This window comes from Leptonychotes weddellii, chromosome 1, assembly GCF_054177405.1.
Source record: "Leptonychotes weddellii isolate Sample4059 chromosome 1, ASM5417740v2, whole genome shotgun sequence".
Classification (NCBI taxonomy): domain Eukaryota; kingdom Metazoa; phylum Chordata; class Mammalia; order Carnivora; family Phocidae; genus Leptonychotes; species Leptonychotes weddellii.
In genome coordinates, this window is record NC_138369.1 from 158,639,500 (window position 1) to 158,662,340 (window position 22,841).

At 34.4% G+C, this 22,841-nt stretch overlaps 1 protein-coding gene and 1 non-coding gene across 4 annotated transcripts in view; both read right to left on the reverse strand.

Moving 5' to 3' along the window:
- Positions 1-22,841, reverse strand: part of CADM2 (cell adhesion molecule 2) — a 1,012,057-nt gene that overhangs the window by 114,336 nt on the left and 874,880 nt on the right. For all 3 annotated transcript variants that reach the window (XM_081798557.1, XM_081798566.1, XM_031041510.2), the window contains one exon: positions 11,369-11,539. In XM_081798557.1, the coding sequence (XP_081654683.1) occupies positions 11,369-11,539 (171 nt within the window). The remainder of the gene's footprint in view (positions 1-11,368; positions 11,540-22,841) is intronic.
- Positions 67-197, reverse strand: LOC115945081 (small nucleolar RNA SNORA63). Its single transcript, XR_004079565.1, has one exon. It is a non-coding gene; the product is annotated as a small nucleolar RNA SNORA63 (small nucleolar RNA).

The following is a 22,841-nucleotide window of genomic DNA, read 5'->3' on the forward strand; positions in this document are numbered from 1 at the left end:
CGAAGGCAGACGCTTAATGACTGAGCCACCCAGGCGCCCCTCAAGTCAGTGTTTTACTTGGTAAACATGTCTGAGACCATGCATCCCTGGCTGCTAAGCACCATGGCGGACAGGGCTAGAAAGGTAACAGCTTTATTTTGAGCAGGGGGCAAAGACAAGGCAGCACTTTACAGCTACATTGTAACTAGATCCTGCATCCAAACACTGTGGTCTTATAAAAGCATGGTCCATCCCTATATGACACAGCTTACATACCCCCTCAAAGAATGGATAGACTCTGATCATCATTGCTCATGAGCTCCAGTGTGATCATTCTATGCTTTAACCAAAAACTACATCACAAATTCTAAAATTGTAGAAATCACAAAGAAAAATGAAAGGCATTTTAAAGGGCAGAACAAAACTTTTTGCAATTCTGTAATAATCACTAAAATCACTAGCCTTGTTCATAAAAATATAAATTAAAATTTCCCTCCTAAAAAGGTATGCAAGGTTAACCCTCAGTATATTGTTAGAGTGCAATGGCCTCAATTTTAGTTGTTGAGTTTCTTTTTGAAACAATGCTAACTACTTTTAGAGAAAGCACTTCATGATTTGTGTCCTTTCTTAGAGGTCCTCCAAAAAACAGAGAATTCACCTTTCAAAATAGATTGTAAATTATTCTACCTTGCAATTATGATATAGAGACACTGGACTCTTTTGTAAATCTAATATATGTCATGAAATTATATTGGTGTTATATATTCTGTAGTATGAAAAATCTTGCTACTTTAACATTCTATGAATTACTTCACCATGAACTTGACCCTAACTCATCGATTGTCCCGAACTATGCTAAAAGGAATGACATAATAAAAAAATGAAAGTATGATGAAATCATCTAGAGTGGTGGTGTCCAATATAGCAAAAACTAGTCACACGTGGCTATTTAAATTTCAAGGTAAATTGATTACAATTAAATAAAATTTAAACCATACTTCTTTAGTCACAAGATCTACATTTCAAGTGCTTAGTAGCCTTATGTAGCTAGACAATGGCTACTTACTATTTTGGGACAGATAAGAACATTACCATCATCACAGAAAATTCTATTAGATAGCGCTGGTGTGGAAGGATTATGCAAGAGTGATATAAATCATCACTGTTGCCGCATCCCTATTTACTTAGAGAGTTGCTCAGGTTTTGTGTTTTCTTATATGGTACTAGAAAAGAAGTCTGGAAATAAAACACCACAATTCTATTTTTTTTTTGCTTGTTTGTTGGTTGCTTAGCTTTCATGATCAGTTGAGAATTCTGAATCTTTCATTTCCTGCTCAGAATGGCAAGAGAAGAAAATTGACAGAGAAAGATATCTCAAAATTATTAGACAGATCAGACAATAAATTCAGAGAGAAAACAGTAGGACTCAAGAATCTAATGATGGTGAAACAGAAGTCTTCACTTATGAAATCCTAGACATATTTTATTAAACTCAAAAATCAATAAGTAAACAATTTGTTTATGAGGAAACAAAGGGAAGGACTTCATCACGCAATATTTTGCAACTTGATTTTGCTAAAAAGGAAATATCACGTTCTTTCATTTTTATGATTTCTGCACATAAGAACTTATATAGTTCATAAGTGGATAAATGCTGAAGGCATTTGATAACAAAACATTTTTTAAAACTCATTTTCTTTTTCAATTGAGTTGGTGCTTATAAATCTAAAAATGAAATGTTTGCAATTACAGGGCAAAGATATTTTTATTGTCTTTTACAAAATTATGAACCACCAAAGTTTTTTAGAGTATTTCATTTTGACCAAGTGTAAGAAGAACCAGAAACAATGACTAAATAGAACACATTAGAGATGTATATTTGAAATCTGACCTCAGTATTTACAATACGGTATGTTCCAGGAGCATACATGACAGTTGTTGCCCATTTTGGGTAGATATATCATTAAATCCAGGAAATATGGAATAGAAATTCAAGTCTGCTATATTTAAATTTTATTTTTATTATTTTTTTATATATGCTGGGCCAACATGGGGCTTGAATGCACAACCCTGAGATTAAGACCTGTGCCGAGATCAAGAATCAGATGCTTAACCAACTGAGCCACCCAGGTGCCCCTCTATTTATTAAACTCTTATTAAAGAGTATAATAATATTGTTTTTCACTATCCCTTTATTATTACATCTAAACATTATTCAAAAAAAAAACCTTACACCCTAAAAATCTAAAATAACGTGTCTCTTAGATCCAGATGGTAAAAGGGAATTACATTCTTTCCTGACAATATCAAGGATTAATACAATAAAGCATAATATATTGATGTTTATATTTGCCTTAATTATAATATAATCAAACTTATAATGATTAATTATAAATTTACAAATATAGATAAACTTCAATATTGAAGAAGAAGAATAAAGTCTGAAGGCTGATACTACCTAACTTCAAGACATTATATAGCTACAGTAATCAAGACAGTATGGTATTAATGCAAAAATAAATAGATCAAGGAACAGAATAGGGAGCTCTGAAAGAACCCCAAATAAACATAGTCAACTGATCTTTAACAAAGGAGCAAAGACAATTCAATGAAGAAATGATAATCTGTTTAACAAATGCTGGAACAACTGGACATTCCCATGCAAAAAAAAAAAAAAAATCCAAACACTGACCTTATGTCTTTCACATAAATTAACTCAAAATGTATCATAGACCTAATGTAATGTGCAAAACTATAAAACTTCTAGAAGATAATACAGGAGACTAGTTGACCTTGGGTTTAGTGACAACATTTTAGGTACAACACTGAAAACATAATCCATGAAAGGATGGAACTTTACTTAAATATGTTTGCTCTTGAGAAAGACACTTTAAGAAAATGAAAAGACAATGAGGAAAGTATTTGCAAAGGATATGTGTGATAAATGAATAGTATCCAAAATGTACAAAGAACTCTTAAAACTCAACCAGAAAAACAATCCAGTTAAAAATTTGGCAAAAATCTAAATAGACACCTCACCAAAGAAGATATGCAAATGAAAAATAGCATATGAAAAGATGCTCAGCATCATATGTCATTATGGAATTGCAAATTAAAATGAGATACCACCACTGTTTAGAATGGCCTAAATCCAAAACACTGACAACTCCAAAAGCTGGTGAGGACATGGACCAACAGGGACACTCATTCATTGCTGGTGGGAATACAAATTGATGTAGCCATTTTCTAAGTTCGTTTGCAGTTTATTACAAAGCTAAATATGGTCTTGCCAGCAATTCTATTTATGGTATAAGATAAACATTTAGATTTCTAAAATTTCATGTTTTAGTCTTAGTGACATTAAGATACATTGCCTCTTCATAATCAATTTGCCTTTTGCTAAAATTTGTTCTAATTAAAATTTGAATGTCATTTACTCAAAGAAGTTGAAAACTTCTGTTCAAACAAAAACCTGTGTACAGATATTTATAGTAGGTATATCCATAATTGCCAGAATTTGGAAGTAATTAAGATATTTTTCAATAGGTGAATGGATAAACAAACTCTGATATATCCAGACAATAGAATATTATTTAGCAATAAAAAGAAATGTTCTATCAAGCCACAAAAAGACATGTCAGAACCTTAAATGTGTATTACTAATGCATGTATTACTAATGCAAAGTGAATGCATTTTGTATGATATTGTAATGTATGGGCTGCAGGACATTATACATTGGTCAAAACCTTATAGAATCATACAAATTAAATTGTGAAGGCTGATGTAAATTATGCACTTTAGTTAACACTAATCTATCAATATTAGTTCATCAATTGTAATGTATGCACTACAATAATGCATGATGTTAATGAAAGGGGAAAATGTGAGGGGGGTAGGATATGGGTATATACAGGAACTTTGTACTTACTGCTCAATTTTTTATAAACTGAAAACTGTTCTTAAAAATAAAACCTATTAATTAAAAAAAAAAAAAAGTCTTTTGGACCCAGATGGTAAAGAGTAATGACAAACTTCCTGATATATTAAAAGATAATCCAATAATGTTCAATACATCAATTGACTATAGTTTTCTAACCATATATTTTTCTCTTAGAAATGTGTGTGTGTGTGTGTGTGTGTGTGTGTGTGTACATGTATTATAGTTCAATCAGGAAATAGAACTAGAACAATTTGAAATACTTGGGATGTTAAATATGTAGTCACTTCGGAAAAATCAACCTTGGGGGCTCCTGGGCGGCTCAGTTGGTTAAGCAACTGATCTTCATTTTGGCTCAAGTCATGATTGCAGGGTTATGAGATTGAGCCCTGTGTTGGCTCTGTGCTGGGTGTGGAGCCTGCTTAATATTCTCTCTCCTTCTCCTTCTGCCCCTCCCCCCCTAAAAAAAAAAAAAAGAAAAGAAATATCAACCTTGAACTATATTTTAAAAACAGACTTATAAAAGAGAATGTTATTTAATCAGAAGTTAAAAATATTGGATATGAGTCACTTCTGCTTATTTTCTCAATATTAGCTTTTACTTGTCAAAATCATTTCTGTCTCATTTTCTTATCCAGTTTTTATTCTTGATTAAATTGACTTAAAATTAACTGCAAAAGACATTGTCATCTGTATAATACATACATTCTATCATTTGGGAGTTTTTTTGACTGCCTTTTTATGAAAATAATTTGTGTGCTTAAAATAATGTTAAAAATTCTAAAATAAGCTTGATTAGGAACTTCATAATAACCTTGATTAGGAAAGGCCAGTTAAGAATATATTATATTAGGAGTGTATGTGTATGGAGAGTGCTGTGAATTGTGTAAGACTGTTGAATCACAGACCTGTACCTCTGAAACAAATAATACATTATATGTTAAAAAAAAAAGAAGATAGTAGGAAGGGAAAAATGAAGGGGGGGAATCGGAGGAGGAGATGAACCATGAGAGACTATGGACTCTGAGAAACAAACTGAGGGTTCTAGAGGGGAGGGGGGTGGGGGGATGGGTTAGCCTGGTGATGGGTATTAAAGAGGGCACGTATTGAATGGAGCACTGGGTGTTATATGCAAACAATGAATCATGGAACACTACATCAAAAACTAATGATGTAATGTTTGGTGATTAACATAACATAATAAAAAATAAATAAAAGAATATATTGTATTAGTTTAATATATGAATTTAATTTTTGTTAAAATTTGGAATATCTGCTCACAAATATATACTCTTCATTGAGATTTAATAACAAAAAATGTTTACTTCTATTAATAACAGAAACTTTATAGTAACATATTGAGTCCCTGCACTCAGATCACTTAAAATATTTGGTGACTCAATTACTTTAAATAATTCAATATTTCAGGGACAAATAAAATATTCTTTTACATATAAAAGAAAAAATATGAGGGATTGGTGAAATAGATGAAGGGGATTTAGAGGTACAAACTCCCAGTTATAAAAGAAAAATATCCTGGGGATGTAATGTGCAGCATAGGGAATATATCACTTTGTATGGTGACTGATGCTAACTAAACTTAAGGTGATCATTTTGTAATGTATAAAAATATCAAATCACTATGATGTACAACTGAAACTAATAAGATGTTGTATGCCAATTATACTTCTATTAAAAATTAAAAAAAACACATAGGGATCTCAAATAGAGGTTGCAACTTTATTAATGTAGATAAATGTATCTTTTTGTCCAGGAGCACAGATTACTTCATGATTCTAGCATGTATACAATTCATGAGCTTTGCAAAATATTTTGAAATCTTAAAAAATCTTTTCAAAGTATCCTTAGGCATTAATGTGGCATTTTTTTAATCAAAATAACGATTTTGATTTTTGAAAATTTAACCTAATGATAGCTTTCATTTCACCTTTCCTGACTCCTTTTACATTGGTCTCTAGACCACAGATAATTTGTGGTTGACCGGGTAATTAGATAATCAGCATTTCACAAGTGAGATGCCAAATGAATGAAATATGTTATTTTAAAAATCTACTTGAAACACTCACCTTTCTAATAAACCTAGATAGCCTGAAACATTTAATCAAGTGTTTTCTGTAATAAATAGACAAGTGGTAGAAGTATAGTTAATACAACAAACGTGGGACAATTTAAAAGACACTGACCTGGGCTAGAGAGGTTAGGGAGCATTGAATAAGTGGGAACTTGATTTTATGATGTGCATATATAAACATTTATTTATATTATAAGCAAAGAATGGCACTGTTACCAAATGGTAAATACTAAACAAATGTTAATGATAGCATAAGATTTCATAATTTGATGAATTTTATATATATTGAATACTTACATAATATTTATATATTAATATTTATATTTATATAATATTGGATATTATACATAAAATTTACCATAACACACTCAATATTTATATTTATATAATATTGAATATTCTACATATAATTTACCATAACACACACATATACACAGAGACTTAAAAATTTGGGTTCTTATTTATCCATATTGCATTTCAATGCCATAGTACTAAAATGAGTTCCTAGAACATTCTGGAATATTTTACTAATCTGTCTCTTCTGTTTCTCCTTTTCAATAACAGCTGACTTTTTATAACATTTTTGTCAGTGTCACAAACAGAAAATGAATGTTCAGTTATTTTCTTCTTTTCTGTGTTTTGTTCCTATTTCTTTCTGTTTGTGCTGATACATTATTCTTATTGAGAATTAAATAAACTCTGACTTATACAATCTGTTCTTCTAAAAATTAAATCAGACAAATAAAAAGTTATTGTTTTCAAAGAGATCTGCACAAAAATAGAACAATGAATTAGAATTTCCATCTATAAAAAGAAAGAGAGTGGCATTTTCCACCTGCTCAGGTACAAAGTGTGCTGTTACCTGTTGTGCAAAATTTGCAGGCATTTGTGGTTCACAGTGAAAAGTCTACATTTTCTTAAATTTCAAGTTTAAAGAAACTATCTTCCTTTAATGACATTAAAATTTATGATTAATATCTTATAAGGAAATGCATGTTGCTGTGAAATACTTGAGACTGAGTCCTCCTAAATTGTATATCACAGGGTTATGTGGTTAAAACACAGGCCTAGAAATATAATTCCTCCTACTCTATTTTTTGCTTTTTGCCCTATGTGTTTAACACTTCTTTCTAATTTCTTATCAAACTTTTTCAACAATTACACAGGATTTTAATTTCAAGTATAGTCATAACTTTCCATTATTGTAGGGTTATATATTTGGTCTTGTCACTCACCACAGTGGCAACTCTTTTGTTCTGGGGTCCAAAATGCTAAAAATTCTTCCATTTGGCCCAATCTTTGTGGTTATTCATGATGGGACCATTGTAAAACAATGTGGAAATCCTAAATTTATGTTCCACAAATTCTAGACTAATCACCTTCTTCCTCTTCCAATTCTTTCTCTGTTCCCCCATTTACATCCATGGAAATTTCCACATCATGTATATTGCACATGGGTACCTATGCAGAGCCATGAAGACCACACCCACTTTGTTCAATTTGCTCTAATGTTAATGCAAACTGTTGCTAAATGCCTACTCTCCATTCTCCACTCCACATTTCATCTCTGCATCCGTAAAGGAACATTCAGCATTAGCATCAGTTAGTTTTAATTACCTTCACATACTTGAATGGTGGTATGCTAGATGCTAAAAGAAAGAATTTAAATAGATATGGTCTCTGCCTTCTAGCCACTTACCTATTAAACCATGATGAACTGAGTTGTTATTTTTAATTGGATAGTAAGTGTAACATTTTTCATGTAAAACTTTCTAAAAAAGGAGACAATTCAATTGCCTTCCTCCATGAAGTTCGCTTAATAACACACACTGAAATATAGTGAACAGCAAAAAATGCCCAGAAAGTGTATATATAATAGCTCCATTTTAGACTCCCAAGAAATTAAAAATGACTTTGGCTGCTAACAATTGGCATCTGACAGCTAAGCTGAAATATTCTCAACAAACATAAACAATTCTCTAGAATCTAAACAAGAATCAGCTAGAGCTACCCTGTGACTATGGGGTGGAAGAAGGCAAAGGCAAGTCTATTCCATGTCCAGGTCTGAAACAAGACAGAGACCAGGACACTCAGCAACCACAAAAAATTAGCATGATTAACTGCTGCATCTTTATAACAGTAAATCTAATTCTGCTTTGATGTTTTTGCTTTCTAGGTAAAAGTTACCAACATACACATGTTTGATTTGTCCCCAGTACTGACAGCATTCAATCCAGAATCCTCTTCAGAATATTCAGGACAAACCCAAATCCTGTAACAAGGCTCTTCAAACTCTTTCTTACCAGTACCCAGAGATTCATCAGGTATGCCTCTTCTTTGCCATGGTAAACGAAACATATCTGATTTGCTTGACTATTTGTGGGTTTCTGGTGGTGTGTCTTTGGCTGGTGACCTTTAATATTTTTATGACTTAATTTTTATTATTTTATTTTATTACATGTTGAAAATTACAGTTAAATTAGTAATTACATAATGTTTTTAAATACTTCTTGACTTTATATATAAATGAAAAAAAGTTCAAGTCAAATGTTGATAACCTGGGTCCTCTCAACATATCAAATTACACAATTTTCCACATTTTGAAAGACATGTTGGTAAAATAAGACATAGGAAAGAAAAGTTGCTATAGGCTGAATGTCTGTGTCCCTCTAAAATTCATATGTTGAAACCTAATTCCCAATGTGATGTATTAGCAGGTGGGGCTTTTGGAAGGTTATGACCAGGCTTAGTGCTCTTATAAAAGAGACCCCGAAGAGCTCCTTAGCCCCTTCTGCCATGTGCAGACACAGAGAGGAGATAGCCATCTATGAACCAGGATGAAGCCCCTTACCTGCTCCTTGATCTTGGACTTCCAGCCTCTAGAACTGTGAGAAATAAACTTCTTTGGTTTATAAGCCACCCAGTCTATGGGTATTTTTGTTACAGCAATTTGAACTAACTAAGGCAAGTAGCATTCATTGAAAATTCATTAAATGCCATAAACAAATTGTTTAGTTTGATCCTTGTAGAAAAGAATTATCTAATTTGTAATCAAAGCTCAAACAGTTTTAGCAATTGTCCCAAGGTGTCACTGAAAATAAATGTTGAAATTTGAAGATAATCTCGGTTTGGGCTCTAAAATATACTTGCTGCAGAATTTGTTTCAAAAAGAACAAGAGGAAAATTAATGAAACTAACTCAACATAATTGAAAGTATTTAAAATATTTTAATAATTTCAATTAGTATTAAACTAAAAGTAACTAAAACACAGTGAGCAATAATTAAAAATCATAATCAGATTGACATTCCTTTATCAAAAAGTGAAAAAAAAAGTCTGATTCTCCTGGTAAATTTCTGATCTTCACCCATAAATACTCTCCAGTTATCCCTCTACTCTGGTCTTATTAATATTTTTTATTTAAATATATGCATAATATAAATATAATGTATACTTATATATAAATATGTAGAGAAATACAACATACAATTATATAATTTAATATGTAATAAAATATATATTTACTTATAAACACATTATTTATATGTTATATACTAACACACACACACACACACTTTCCATCAATTCCATTCCAATTTCTCAAATTGTACTACTTATCACCTCTGCTTTATTTTGTTTCCCATGGCAGTTAATACACAGCATGCTATATGTTGTTTTTATTTATTTTGCTTTTCTGTCATTCCTACGTAGAATGGATGCTGTAATAAAACTGGAGTTTATTGCTGGTTGTGGTGTGGTAATTTTGACACATGAAGAGAATCCTAATTTGTTTTGTTAATGTTATTTTTTGGTCACTTATGTAACCCCAGTGCCTAAAATAATGCCTGTTTCATAGTAGGCAATCAATAAGTTCTTGTTGAATAAATAAATAAAAACAAAATAAAGTGAGGATTTTAAAAGACCAGTACTTAGATTTAACATTTTAGGATTTTTTTTTTTTTTTAAAGATTTTATTTATTTATTTGAGACAGAGAATGAGAGAGAGAGAGCACATGAGAGGGGGGAGGGTCAGAGGGAGAAGCAGGCTCCTTGCCAAGCAGGGAGCCCGATGCGGGACTCGATCCAGGGACTCCAGGATCATGACCTGAGCCGAAAGCAGTTGCTTAACCAACTGAGCCACCCAGGCGCCCCTAACATTTTAGGATTTAATGTAATTTTATATTACACAGAAATTCTAAACACACACTGTAACTTTATCACAAACAAAAGCTTTCCAATATTAAAAAAAATGAGGGCGCCTGGGTGGCTCAGTTGGTTGGGCGACTGCCTTCGGCTCAGGTCATGATCCTGGAGTCCCTGGATCGAGTCCCGCATCGGGCTCCCTGCTCGGCGGGGAGTCTGCTTCTCCCTCTGATCCTCCCCCTTCTCATGTGCTCTCTCTCATTCTCTCTCTCAAATAAATAAATAAAATCTTTAAAAAAAGGTGTAAAAAAATTCAACTTTTAAAAAAAAAAAATGAAGTAATTCAATTCAGAAATGCAATCCTGGGGGCTCTACTTTTTCAACTTTATCTTATATATTTCAGTTGATTCATTTTCATGTGGATAAATATGTCTAGATTACCTGTTATATTCCAGGGCCTTGTTAACTAATAAAAATGTCATGATTACAAGTCTACCATTTGCTAGTTGTGTGAACTTGGCCAAATGACAACCACTATAACCTTCATTGTCTTTGTCCATAAACTGTGACTAGAGGGGGTAACTACTCACCAGGTTTTTATGCTGATGCCCTAACATGAGACATGAGATGAAATCATGCCTGTGAAGCATTTAGCACTGCCCCTGGCCCACTGGAGTCATCCAATTAATATTGTTCCTATTACTTGTCAGTAATGGTGAAGTTGATGAAGAAAACATAATGGATATGCCAATGTATTTATAAAGACAAAGAGTATCTCATATAGAAGGTAAAAATTGTCTAAATTTAAAAGCACAGAAAGGACAACATGTTTATGCATAACAAAGTTACTTTCATACAATAAGGTCCATCAAGGCTCTTCAGATTCCCCACTCTCATTGACTCTGCCAAAATAATTACTCTTCCTACCCCACCCACAGGCATACACAAGCGTCAAGTCACCATGTAGAACATAATTAGAAGTTCTAACCTTGAATAAGGATATTTCCTTTATTTCTCTTCCTTGTCAAGAATGATATTCAGGCAAGAACTACCTTCCTCTGAATGTGATTAATACCAGTGAGAATAGTTGTACTTCACTTTGCTGAAGATTTTGCTGCACACATGTAGCACTTCAGGATAGTTTGAAATGATTTTAAATGTAGATGAAGAGATTTGCTTCTGCTGAGATAAATGGGAAGGGAGTAGTGTTTACTTACAGTGTATTTCTAGCACCTGCATGGCCACCTGAGGGGTGGCATTGAGAGATTCATGGTCTACTCTGCAGATCACAGCCACGCCATCATCGCTCCGGTCCACTCGGAAATCCAGTGTGCTGCTGACAGTGAATGTTTTGCGATTTGCATCCTCTTCTTTTAAATATTTTACATCTGAAAATAAAATATAAGTTTTAAAAATTCTGTGACATTATCTTTCAAAATGTAACAGATTTCATTTACTCAAGACACAACTGGAAGCACCATCTCCCTCTCTTTTTCAATTTTTAAAAAGCAAATATTTGTTTATTTAACATTTAATCTATTTTGGTTTGAGCAAATAAAAATACTTCAGAAATAAAACTTAAAATGTAACTGCATAAATAAAATAAAAGGGTGGGACACAGAACTATATTCCTTTAGTGACAGGTTTTTTGGTTTGTTTGTTATTTTTTGTTATACTCCATTTGAGAGATCAGGCCATTTTACAATATTAATCTCCTTTCTTTAGATTTAAGTTTTAAATAAGTATAATCTTAATTCTGTGAGCCTCAAGTACAGTTGGGAAGGCCAAATTCACAACATCAGGTTACTCCTAAAAGAAAGTGCAATGTATTTGAGCTATGATTTCAACATGAACAATATAAAATGAACATAATTGCTAAAGAATACCTACCATGAGAAAGTTGTCATCTTTTATAAAGAAAGGAAGAAGATGTGGATTCTAAATTCTCAACAAAATACCAGCAAATCAAATACAACAATACATTAAAAGAATCATTCACCACAACCAAGTAGGATTTATTACTGGGCTGCAAGGGTGATTCAATATTCACAAATCAACCAATGTGATACACCACATTAATGAAAGAACAAGAATCATATGATCCTATCAATAGATGCAGAAAAAGCATCTGACAAAGTACAGCATCCATTCTTGATAAATCCCTCAACAAAGTAGGGATAGAGGGAATATACCTCAACCTCATAAAGGCCATATACAAAAGACAAACAGTGAATATAATCCTCAATGGGGAAAAACAGAGCTTTTCCCCCACGGTCAAGATCAAGACAGGGACGTCCACTCTCACCACTGTTATTTAACATAGTACTGGAAGTCCTAACTTCAGCAATGAGACAACACAAAGAAATAAAAGGCATCCAAATTGGCAAGGAAGAAGTCAAACTTTCAGTATTCACAGGTGACATGATACTCTATGTAGAAAACCTGAAAGACTCCACCAAAAAGTTGCTAAATCTGATACGTGAATTCAGTAATATCACAGGATACAAAATCAATGTACAGAAATCTATGACATTTCTACACACCAATAAGCAAGCAGCAGAAAGAGATGTCAAGGAAATGATCCCATTTATAATTGCACCAAAAACCATAAGATACCTAGGAATAAACCAAAGAGGTAAAAGAACTGTACTCTGAAAACTATATAACACTTATGAAAGAAATTGAAGAAGACACAAAGAAATGGAAAAAACATTCCATATTCATAGATTGGAAAAACAAATATTGTTAAAAGCAATCTACACATTTAATGCAATCCCTATCAAAATGCCAACAATGTTTTTCACAGAGATAGAACAAACAATCCTAAAATTTGTATGGAACCACAGAAGAACCTGAATAGCAAATGCAATCTTGAAAAAGAAAAGCAAAGCTGGAGGTATCAAGCTATATTACCAGCTGTAGTCATCAAGACAGTATGGTACTGGCACAAAAACAGACACATTGATCAATAGAACAGAATAGAAAACCCAGAAATGGACCCACAACTCTATGGTCAACTAACCTTTGAAAAGAAGGAAAAAATATCCAATGGAAAAAAGACAGTCTCTTCAACAAATGGTGTTGGGAAAACTGGACTGTACAACATGCAGAAGAATGAAACTGGACCACTTTCTTATACCGTATGCAAAAATAAATTCAAAATGGATGAAAGACCTAAATGTGAGATGGAAACCATCAAACTATGAGAGGAGAACACAGGCAGTAACTTCTTTGACCTCAGCTGTAGCAACTTCTTACTAGACATGTTGCCAGAGGCAAGGGAAACAAAAACAAAAATGAACTATTGGGACTTCATCAAAATAAAAAGCTTCTGCACAGCAAAGGAAACAATCAACAAAACTAAAAGGCAGTCTACAGAATATGAGAAGATATTTCCAAATGACATATCAGATAAAAGGCTAGTATCCAAAATGTATAAAGAACGTATCAAACTCAACACCCAAGAAACAAATAATCCAGTAAAGAAATGGGCAGAAGACATCAACAGGCAGAAGAAATCAACAGATACTTTTCCAAAGAAGACATCCAGATGGCTAACACACACATGAAAAGATGCTCAACATCACTCAGCATCAGTGAAATACAAATCAAAACGGCAATGAGACACCACCTCACACCTGTCAGAATGGCTAAAATTAACAACACAGGAAACAATAGATGTTGGTGAGGATGTAGATAAAGGGGAACCCTCTGACACTGTTGGTGGGAATGCAAACTGGTGCAGCCACTCTGGAAAACAGTAAGGAGTTTCCTCAAACAGTTAAAAATAGAAGTACACTATGATCCAGCAATTGCACTACTAGGTATTTACCCAAAGGATATAAAAATTCTGATTCAAATGGACACACACAACCCGATGTTTATAGCAGCACTATCAACAATAGCCAAGTTATGGAAATAGCCCAAATATCCATCGACTGATGAATGGATAAAGAAAATGTGGAATATTACTTAGTCATAAAAAATAATGAAATCTTGCCATTTGCAATGACATGGATAGAGCTAGAGAGTTGTGATGAGCACTGGGTGGGGTGCTCATGTGTTTATGTAAGTGATGAATCACCAAATTCTACTCCAGAAACTATTATACTATATGTTAACTAATTGGAATTTAAATAAAAACTTGAAACAAAAAAAAAAAAGAAGATTTTACTTGGAAAAAAAGGGAAGAGGACAGTCATCTGAATAATTTGAGTATTTAAAAATATATATTTGCAGTGAAATTTACATTGAGATAAATGCTCTTCACTTGGTTGGAGAATTTATTTCAGCATGAATGAAATAAATCTTGAGGAATACTTTCCTCAAGATGTGTATTCATTTATTGATATTTAAACTTACTGTGCATGGTTAAGATTCATTGTTTTTTGTTTGTTTGTTTGTTTGTTTTAAGATTCATTGTTAAACGGTACACTCAGGGATTATTTGTTCTTTATGGAAAAGAGGTTTAATATATTTTCATTTAATTTAAAATTTCTTAAGTTTAAAGTAGTTGATAAGAAGAGGGTAATTTTAATGGATTAGAAATCAAAATGACAGGCTAAAGTTAAGATATTATAACAAGATTTTCAATGTAGTTGAGGGAGAAAGCTGTTCCATTTTCTTACTCTTTCATTTCAAATTAGCAATGATAATTTCAGGAAAAGAGTTATGTTGAATAAAATGCATAAAATATTTGATTTTACTATGTATTAAATAATCAGGAAATGACAGATGTTGGCAAGGATGCGGAGAAAGGGGAGCCCTCCTAAACTGTTGGTGGGAATGTTAGCTGGTGCAGCCACTCCGGAAAATAGTATGGAGGTTCCTCAAAAAGTTGAAAATAGAGCTACCCTATGACCCAGCAATTGCACTACTGGGTATTTACCCTAAAGATACAAATGTAGTGATCTGAAGGGGTATGTGCACCCCAATGTTTATACCAGCAATGTCCACAAGAGCCAAACTATGGAAAGAGCCAAGATATCCATCAACAGATGAATGGATAAAGAAGATGTGGTGTATATATATACAATGGAATATTATGCAGCCATCAAAAAAAAATGAAATCTTGCCATTTGCAATGATGTGGATGGAACTAGAGGGAAATTGACTTATTATAAAATAAGTCAATCAGAGAAAGACAAGTATCATATGATCTCACTGATATGCGGAATTTGAGAAACAAGACAGAGGATCATAGGGGAAGGGAGGGAAAAATGAAACAAGACGAAACCGGAGAGGGAGACAAACCATAAGAGAATCTTAATCTCAGGAAACAAACTGAGGGTTGCTGGAGTGGAGGGGGGTGGGAGGGTTGGGGTGGCTGGGTGATGGGCTTTGGGGAGGGTATGTGCTATGGTAAGCACTGTGAAATGTGTAAGACTGATAAATCACAGACCTGTACCCCTGAAACAAATAATACATTATATGTTAATAAAAAAATAAAACATTTAAAGACATGTTAATTACAACGAAGTAATATAAGTTCAGCTTCTCCATTGTGCTCTATGCAAAGATTTGACTTTGAAAGTAATACTGAATTTGAGGTATTTGGTGGGTAGATATTTGCATGGTCCATTGAGTTTTACTTATTTCCAGAGAAGTCTGACTTTATCTTATTTGATTAAAAAATAGAATAAATATTAGTAAAGGATAAAACTAGGTAAATGTTCCATGTCTTATTCTTGAAAATATATGATTGTGTTCACAAATTAGGAAACAATTACCTAATTAAGACTTTACCATTACAATTTTTTTATGTGATTTAGACAGTTCTGAGAGTAAGAAAAATTTCTAACATTTGAAAAGAAGAAAATTTCTAACATCGAAAAATAGAAGAACAAAAAAATCTCAATTATACCTTTTTAACTATAAATCAATCATACAGGATACAAGATTTTTCATAAATATGTCTAATGAAATAACTCATTTTTGCTAACCAAAGTCATTTCTGAGACTTTTGCATTTGAAAATTAGTTTCAATCTCAGTTTAAAAAATATTAGAGTAAAAGATGGAATTATTTCCTTTCAGTCAAAATATGTCAGGAAAATACAGCCCTTTGTTATATTAAATATATATATATATATGATCTTTTAGTTTTCAGTGTTTTATAGATTTATACAAAATGTTTCCTCATTTTTATATTTTACATTCTTTCCTATAAATCCATGTCCAACATTTTCTGGTTTGTAGCTCTAAGCAATGGCAGTATAAGAAAATTTAGATCTCTTAACAAACCACTTTTATAATTATGTTATACAATATACAAAAAATTATTCTAAAATATTGCTAATTGTTTAATTTTAATAACAGCTGTATTTTAAGAACCCACACATCTGCTTCCTTTAGCTGATTCGTTTACAAAATTATCACTTAATGTAATATTAATTGGACACATAAAATCTGATAGCAATTGTATATAACATAAAATTTTAATGTGCATCATTCAAATAGAATAAACAAAAGTATAATTTGTTGCTTTTAATGTTAGCTTATGGGACAGCCTATAGGGTTCCTAGAAGCTCTAAGATGAATAAGAAAAAACATCAAGAAGAGCCAATCATATTATCTTTTCTTATATTTTATGCTGATCTCCTCCTTACCCCCACCCTCTAAAAAATACAGGCAGGAAATTGTACTTAAAATTTATGTCTATTTTTGCCATCTAGCTTTATAAAATAACTGATGTATTCACAGTTGTAGAATCAATAGAAGTTTTCTTTATATTGCTCAGTTAATTTGATGATTGCATGTGTACTCTTGTTTCAAGTTCTGTCTTGCATCAGGGTTTCCATTTTTTCTCCTTTGGCATGTCCTTTCACTACATTGAGATCTAGTGCAGTATTTTTCAAAATGGAATGGACAGGGGCTCCTGGGTGGCTCAGTTGGGTAAGTGACTGCCTTTGGCTCAGGTCATGATCTCAGGGTCCTGGGATTGAGCCCCACATGAGGCTTCCTGCTCAGCAGGAGGCCTGCTTCTCCCTCTCCCACTCCTCCTGCTTGTGTTCCCTCTCTTGCTCTCTGTCAAATAAATAAATAAAATCTTAAAAAAAAATGGAATGTACATATATATCACCTTTGGATCTTGGTAAAATGCAGATTCTGATTCAATATTTTGTGGGATAGAGCCTGAAAGTCTGTTGCTGGCCCATGGACATATTTTGAGGAGCAAGGGTAAAGTAGATGATTTTTCAATACCAGAGATGTAGCCAAAGATGAAGAGAAAATATTGGGACTTACTCTAACCCCCTTTCTCTCTTCATCTCAATTTCTCTCTCTCTATTATTTTAATTTCCTCTCCTCCTAACCTCCCATTCTATCTTTACTATTTTAAAATATGTATTTCTTCTCATTTTTTTTACATTTTTCAAAATATGCATTTCATATATTATATAACATATTGGTAAGATGGTCAACACAAGTTGAGATCAAGCAATAAACAGAGGTGATTCTAGGATTACTTTCCCTCATAATCCTTGCTGCCTCCCTTCTATCTTTTTTCTAAAAGAGGTTCTGGACTTTTAGCACTTGTTCACAAATAATCCAAACAGTGGTTGCTTTGGGTGGATGGCAGTTCAGAACTGTCTTATTATGCTATCACTGTCTACATTAGAAATTTACTGTAATAAAAAAAGTTATACTCCGCTGCTCTATCACTGAGGGTTCTAGAGGGGAGGTGGGTGGGAGGATGGGTTAGCCTGGTGATGGGTATTGAGGAGGGCATGTTCTGCATGGAGCACTGGGTGTTACGCACAATGAATCATGGAACACTACATCTAAAACTAATGATGTAATGTATGGGGATTAACATAACAATAAAAAAATTTAAAAAAATGTTATAAAGAAATCTGCCTAGGAAAATTCTTCGAGTGTGCTTCTCAACAAAAGTTATTTTCCTGAACATTTCTTTTTTTCTTTTTTTTTTTTTTAAGATTTTATTTATTTATTTGACAGAGAGAGACACAGCGAGAGAGGGAATACAAGCAGGGGAATGGGAGAGGGAGAAGCAGGCTTCCCGCGTAGCAGGGAGCCCAATGCGGGGCTCGATCCCATACCCCAGGATCATGACCTGAGCTGAAGGCAGATGCTTAACCACTGAGCCACCCAGGCGCCCCTTCCTGAACATTTCTTGAATGTGAAGTCTCAAAGTAAGTAATTATCTACCAGTTTTTATATTTATCTTTATGAGACTTGGAATGTAGAATAGTAGTTTGCTTATATTTGGGATTTTAGATCTTGATCTCACCAAGAGCCAAGGTGAAAAAAACAAAACAAAAACAAAAAAGCAGATGTAATCATGAGTGAGACACCCAGAGCCTCTAAATTAACAAATTTAGAAGCCCTGAATCAGGTTAGCTAAGGAACAAAGGTCATCTGCATGTTTTTTTTGTTTGTTTTTTACATATAAAACTTCTCATAAAATATCAAATCTCATGAGCTACATCCATATCCATCTTTCCAGATTTATAATGTTAGGTCACCTGCCTCTATGTCTATAGTTTCCAGCCTCTTTTGGACTGGATTTTTCCAAAGGAAATCATCTAAAGTGCAGTTCCTTGGAAAGTCACCTTGTCTCCACAGTGGTTCTAATCACCCTGAGTAGTACAATCTGAATATTATGATGCATTTCCTTTCTGCACTTTTGTGATTTTAATCCCATTTAAACAGATCCAGAAAGAACATACTCCCATTCTTATTAAGGGCAATCTTGTTTCACATCCTGTAGAAGCCTTCTCTATCAGACGTCCACCTAATGTGGGCCAGTTTCCTTTTAATCCATGGGAAGGCCAATAGGTCATAGCCACATTGGGAACAAGGTGAGATTTAGACACAGCTTCCAGCTGATCCCAGTACTGAGAGTGCCATAACTTCTAATCATTGAGACACATCTCTTAGGAATTATGTAGGACATTATGCAACTTCTCTTGATCTATTTGGGCCTTTAATTTTCTGGCCATGACCAAAGCTGCAGGGTCACAGTGTTTACCTCAGATATTGATGCTTCTGTAGAACTTGAACTTCACTATTATTTTCAGAGTCTGGGTTTGTACCAGTGTTTTATTGTGGATCAGATGATAATTTTAGGGAATTATTTTGAATCCATATTAATGATACTTTAATGATTTGGCAATTTGTTAGTAAGCTGAATGTATGCCCTCTTGTCATAGAGAAGAGAAAATGTGAGCATTATACAAGGTAATTTTATGTCAAAAATTTGAAGTGATCATTTTGGATAACTGGATATGTTGTGTAATAACTATTTAAAAGAAGCTCTATAGGGCGCCTGGGTGGCTCAGTTGGTTAAGCGACTGCCTTCGGCTCAGGTCATGATCCTGGAGTCCCGGGATCAAGTCCCACATCGGGCTCCCTGCTCGGCGGGGAGTCTGCTTCTCCCTCTGACCCTCCTCCCTCTCATGCTCTCTGTCTCTCATTCTCTCTCTCTCAAATAAATAAAAAAAAATCTTTAAAAAAAAAAAAAAAAAAAAAAAAAAAGAAGCTCTATAGATCAAATTTTCTAAAACTAAATACACCATTTTTAGAAGATAACCAGCTCTCTGTTACTTTTTAATATTGACATAAAGTAACTATGCCTGATTAACTCATTCAGTAACTTAGATGCATTTTTTTTTAATATTTATTTATTTAGAGGAGCAAGATAGCAGAGGAGTAGGAGAACCTAAATTTCACCTGGTCCCAGGAATTCAGCTAAATAGGGATCAAACCATTCTGAACACCTATGAACTCAACAGGAGATCAAAGAAAAAAATAGCAGCAACTCCGAAAAGAAAAGCGACCACTTTCTGGAAGGTAGGACATGCAGAGAAGTGAATCCGAGGTGATATTCAGAAAGATAGATCGTGGGGGGTGGGGGTGGGGGGAGCCTCTGTCAGCCGCTACTGGCAAGTGAAAGAGCAGCGGAGCACAAAATCGGAACTTTTAGAAGTCTGCTTTGCTGAAGGACGTCGCTCCAGTGGCTAAGCAGGGAGGGAACACTCGCTGGGACTGTGTGATCTCAGGAACCTCGGGGTCACAGAAAGACTGGGGGTGCCTGGGTGTGCTAGAGCTCCCAGCTATTGGAGCAGGGAAACCAGCTGCAGAGACAGAGCCGAGGAATGGGCTCTCAACTCGGGATCACCGTAAACTGTGATCTGCAGCACAGTCGGTCCACTGCTCTACCAGCAGGGACCTAACATGCAGCAGATCCGGGAGACACCCCTTCCTCCCCTGGGAGGAGCAGTGCAGAGCATACTGCAGGGATCTGTTGGGTTTGTAAACTCCACACGGGGTCATGTGCCAGAGACAGAAATGCTTGGTCACAGGCTGGGTGAGCACCGAGTGTGGCCAAAGACCGGGGAGCTGGGAGTGACTGACTGCTTTTCTCTGGGGACTCACTGGGGAGTGGGGCCCCAAGTTCTTGGCTCCTCTAGGGTGGAGACTGGGAGGCCGCCATTTTCACTCTCATCCTCCAAAGCTGTACTGAAAGCTTGCAGGGAACAACAGCTATGAGAGCAAACCCAAGCAGATTACTTGGCCCAGCCCCAGCAAGGGCGGGACAATTCTGTCTCCCACAAAGACATTTGAGAATCACTGCAACAGGCCCCTCCCCCAGAAGATCAGCAAAAACAGCCAGCCAAGACCAAGTTTACCGATCAATGAGAACAGCAGAACTCCAGCACTAGGGGAATACTGCACACAGAATTCATGGATTTTTTCCCCATGATTCTTTAGTCTTTCAAAGTTAATTTTTTTAATTTTCCTTTTTTTTTCCTTTTCTATTTTTTTTTTAATTTTTCTTGTTCCCTTTTTCAACCAACATCTTATCAATCCCTTTTTTAAAAATCTTTCCTATTTTTCATTTTTAGAGTCATATTCTATCCTTTCATTGTAGTTAACCTTATTTTTGGTATATAAATATAAGTGGTTCTCTCTTTAAAATTTTGGAATACAGTTTCTTCTAATAGACCAAAATATACCCTAAATCTCTAGTGTATGGCTTTGTTCTAGTCTCTTGCCTAATCACATCCTCTCCCATTTTCTTTTTTTAATTTCTCTTCTTTCTTTTTTCAACCAACTTCTTATCCATTTCTTTTATAAAACTTTTATAATTTTCATCTTTACAGTCATATTCTATCCCTTCATCATATTTACTCTTATTTTTGTACATATAGAAGTTTTCTTTCTTTAAAATTTTTGGAGGAAGTTTCTTCTAACAGACAAAAATACACACAAAATCTAGTGTGTGGCACTGATCTATTCACCAGCCTGATCCTATTTGATCATATTTTTTTTTTTCTTTCTTTCTTTTCTCTTTCTTTCCCTTTCTTTCCCTTCAGTTTCAGGTCTCTTCTGATTTGTTTAGTGTATATTTTTCTGGGGTCATTGTTACCCTGTTAGCATTTTGTTCTCTCATTCATCTGTTCTCCTCTGGACAAAATGACAAGATGGAAAAAATCACCTCAAAAAAAAGAACAAGAGGCAGTACGAACTGCCAGGGACCTAATCAATATGGACATTAGTAAGATGTCGGAATTAGAGTTCAGAATGATATTATAAAGATACTGGCGGGGCTTGAAAAAAGCTTGGAACATACTAGAAAAACCCTTTCTGGAGAAATAAAAGAATTAAAATCTAACCAAGTCGAAATCAAAAAGGCTATTAATGAGGTGCAATCAGAAATGGAGGCTCTGGCTGCTAGGATAAATGAAGCAGAAGAGAGAATTAGTGATGTAGATGACCAAATGATGGAGAATAAAGAAGCTGAGAAAAAGAGAGATAAACAACTACTGGATCATGAGGGCAGAATTCAAGAGATAAGTGATACCATAAGATTAAACAAAATTAGAATAATTGGGATCCCAGAAGAAGAAGAGAGAGAGGGGCAGAAGGTATATTGGAGCAAATTATAGCAGAGAACTTCCCTAATTTGGGGAAGGAAATAGGCATCAAAATCCAGGAGGCACAGAGAGCCCCCCTCAAAAATCAATAAAAATTGGTCAACACCCCGACATCTCATAGGAAAAGTTACAAGTCTCGGATACAGAGAGAAAATCCTGAAAGCAGCTGGAACAAGAGGTCTGTAACCTACAATGGTAGAAACATTAGATTGGAACATTCCTTCCACAGAGACCTGTCAGGCCAGAAAGGACTGGCATGATATATTCAGAGCACTAAATGAGAAAAATATGCAGCCAAGAAACTATATCCAGCCAGGCTGTCACTGAAAATAGAAGGAGAGATAAAAAGCTTCCAAGACAAACAAAAACCAGAAGATTTTGCAAATATGAAACCAGCCCTACAAGAAATATTGAAAGGGCTCCTGTAAGCAAAGAAAGAGTCTAAAAGTAACATGGACCAGAAAGGAACAGAGACAACATACAGTAACAGTCACCTTACAGGCAATACAATGGCACTAAATTCATATTTTTCAATAGTTACCCTGAATATAAATGGGCTAAATGCCCCAATCAAAAGACACAGGGTATCAGACTGGATAAAAAAAAAAAGACCCATCAATATGCTGTCTGCAAGAGACTCATTTTAGACCCAAGACACCTCCAGATTGAAAGTGAGGGGGTGGAAAACCATTTACCATGCTAATGGACATCAAAAGAAAGCTGGGGTGGCAATCCTTATATCAGACAAATTAGATTTTAATCCAACGACTATAATAAGAGATGAGGAAGGGC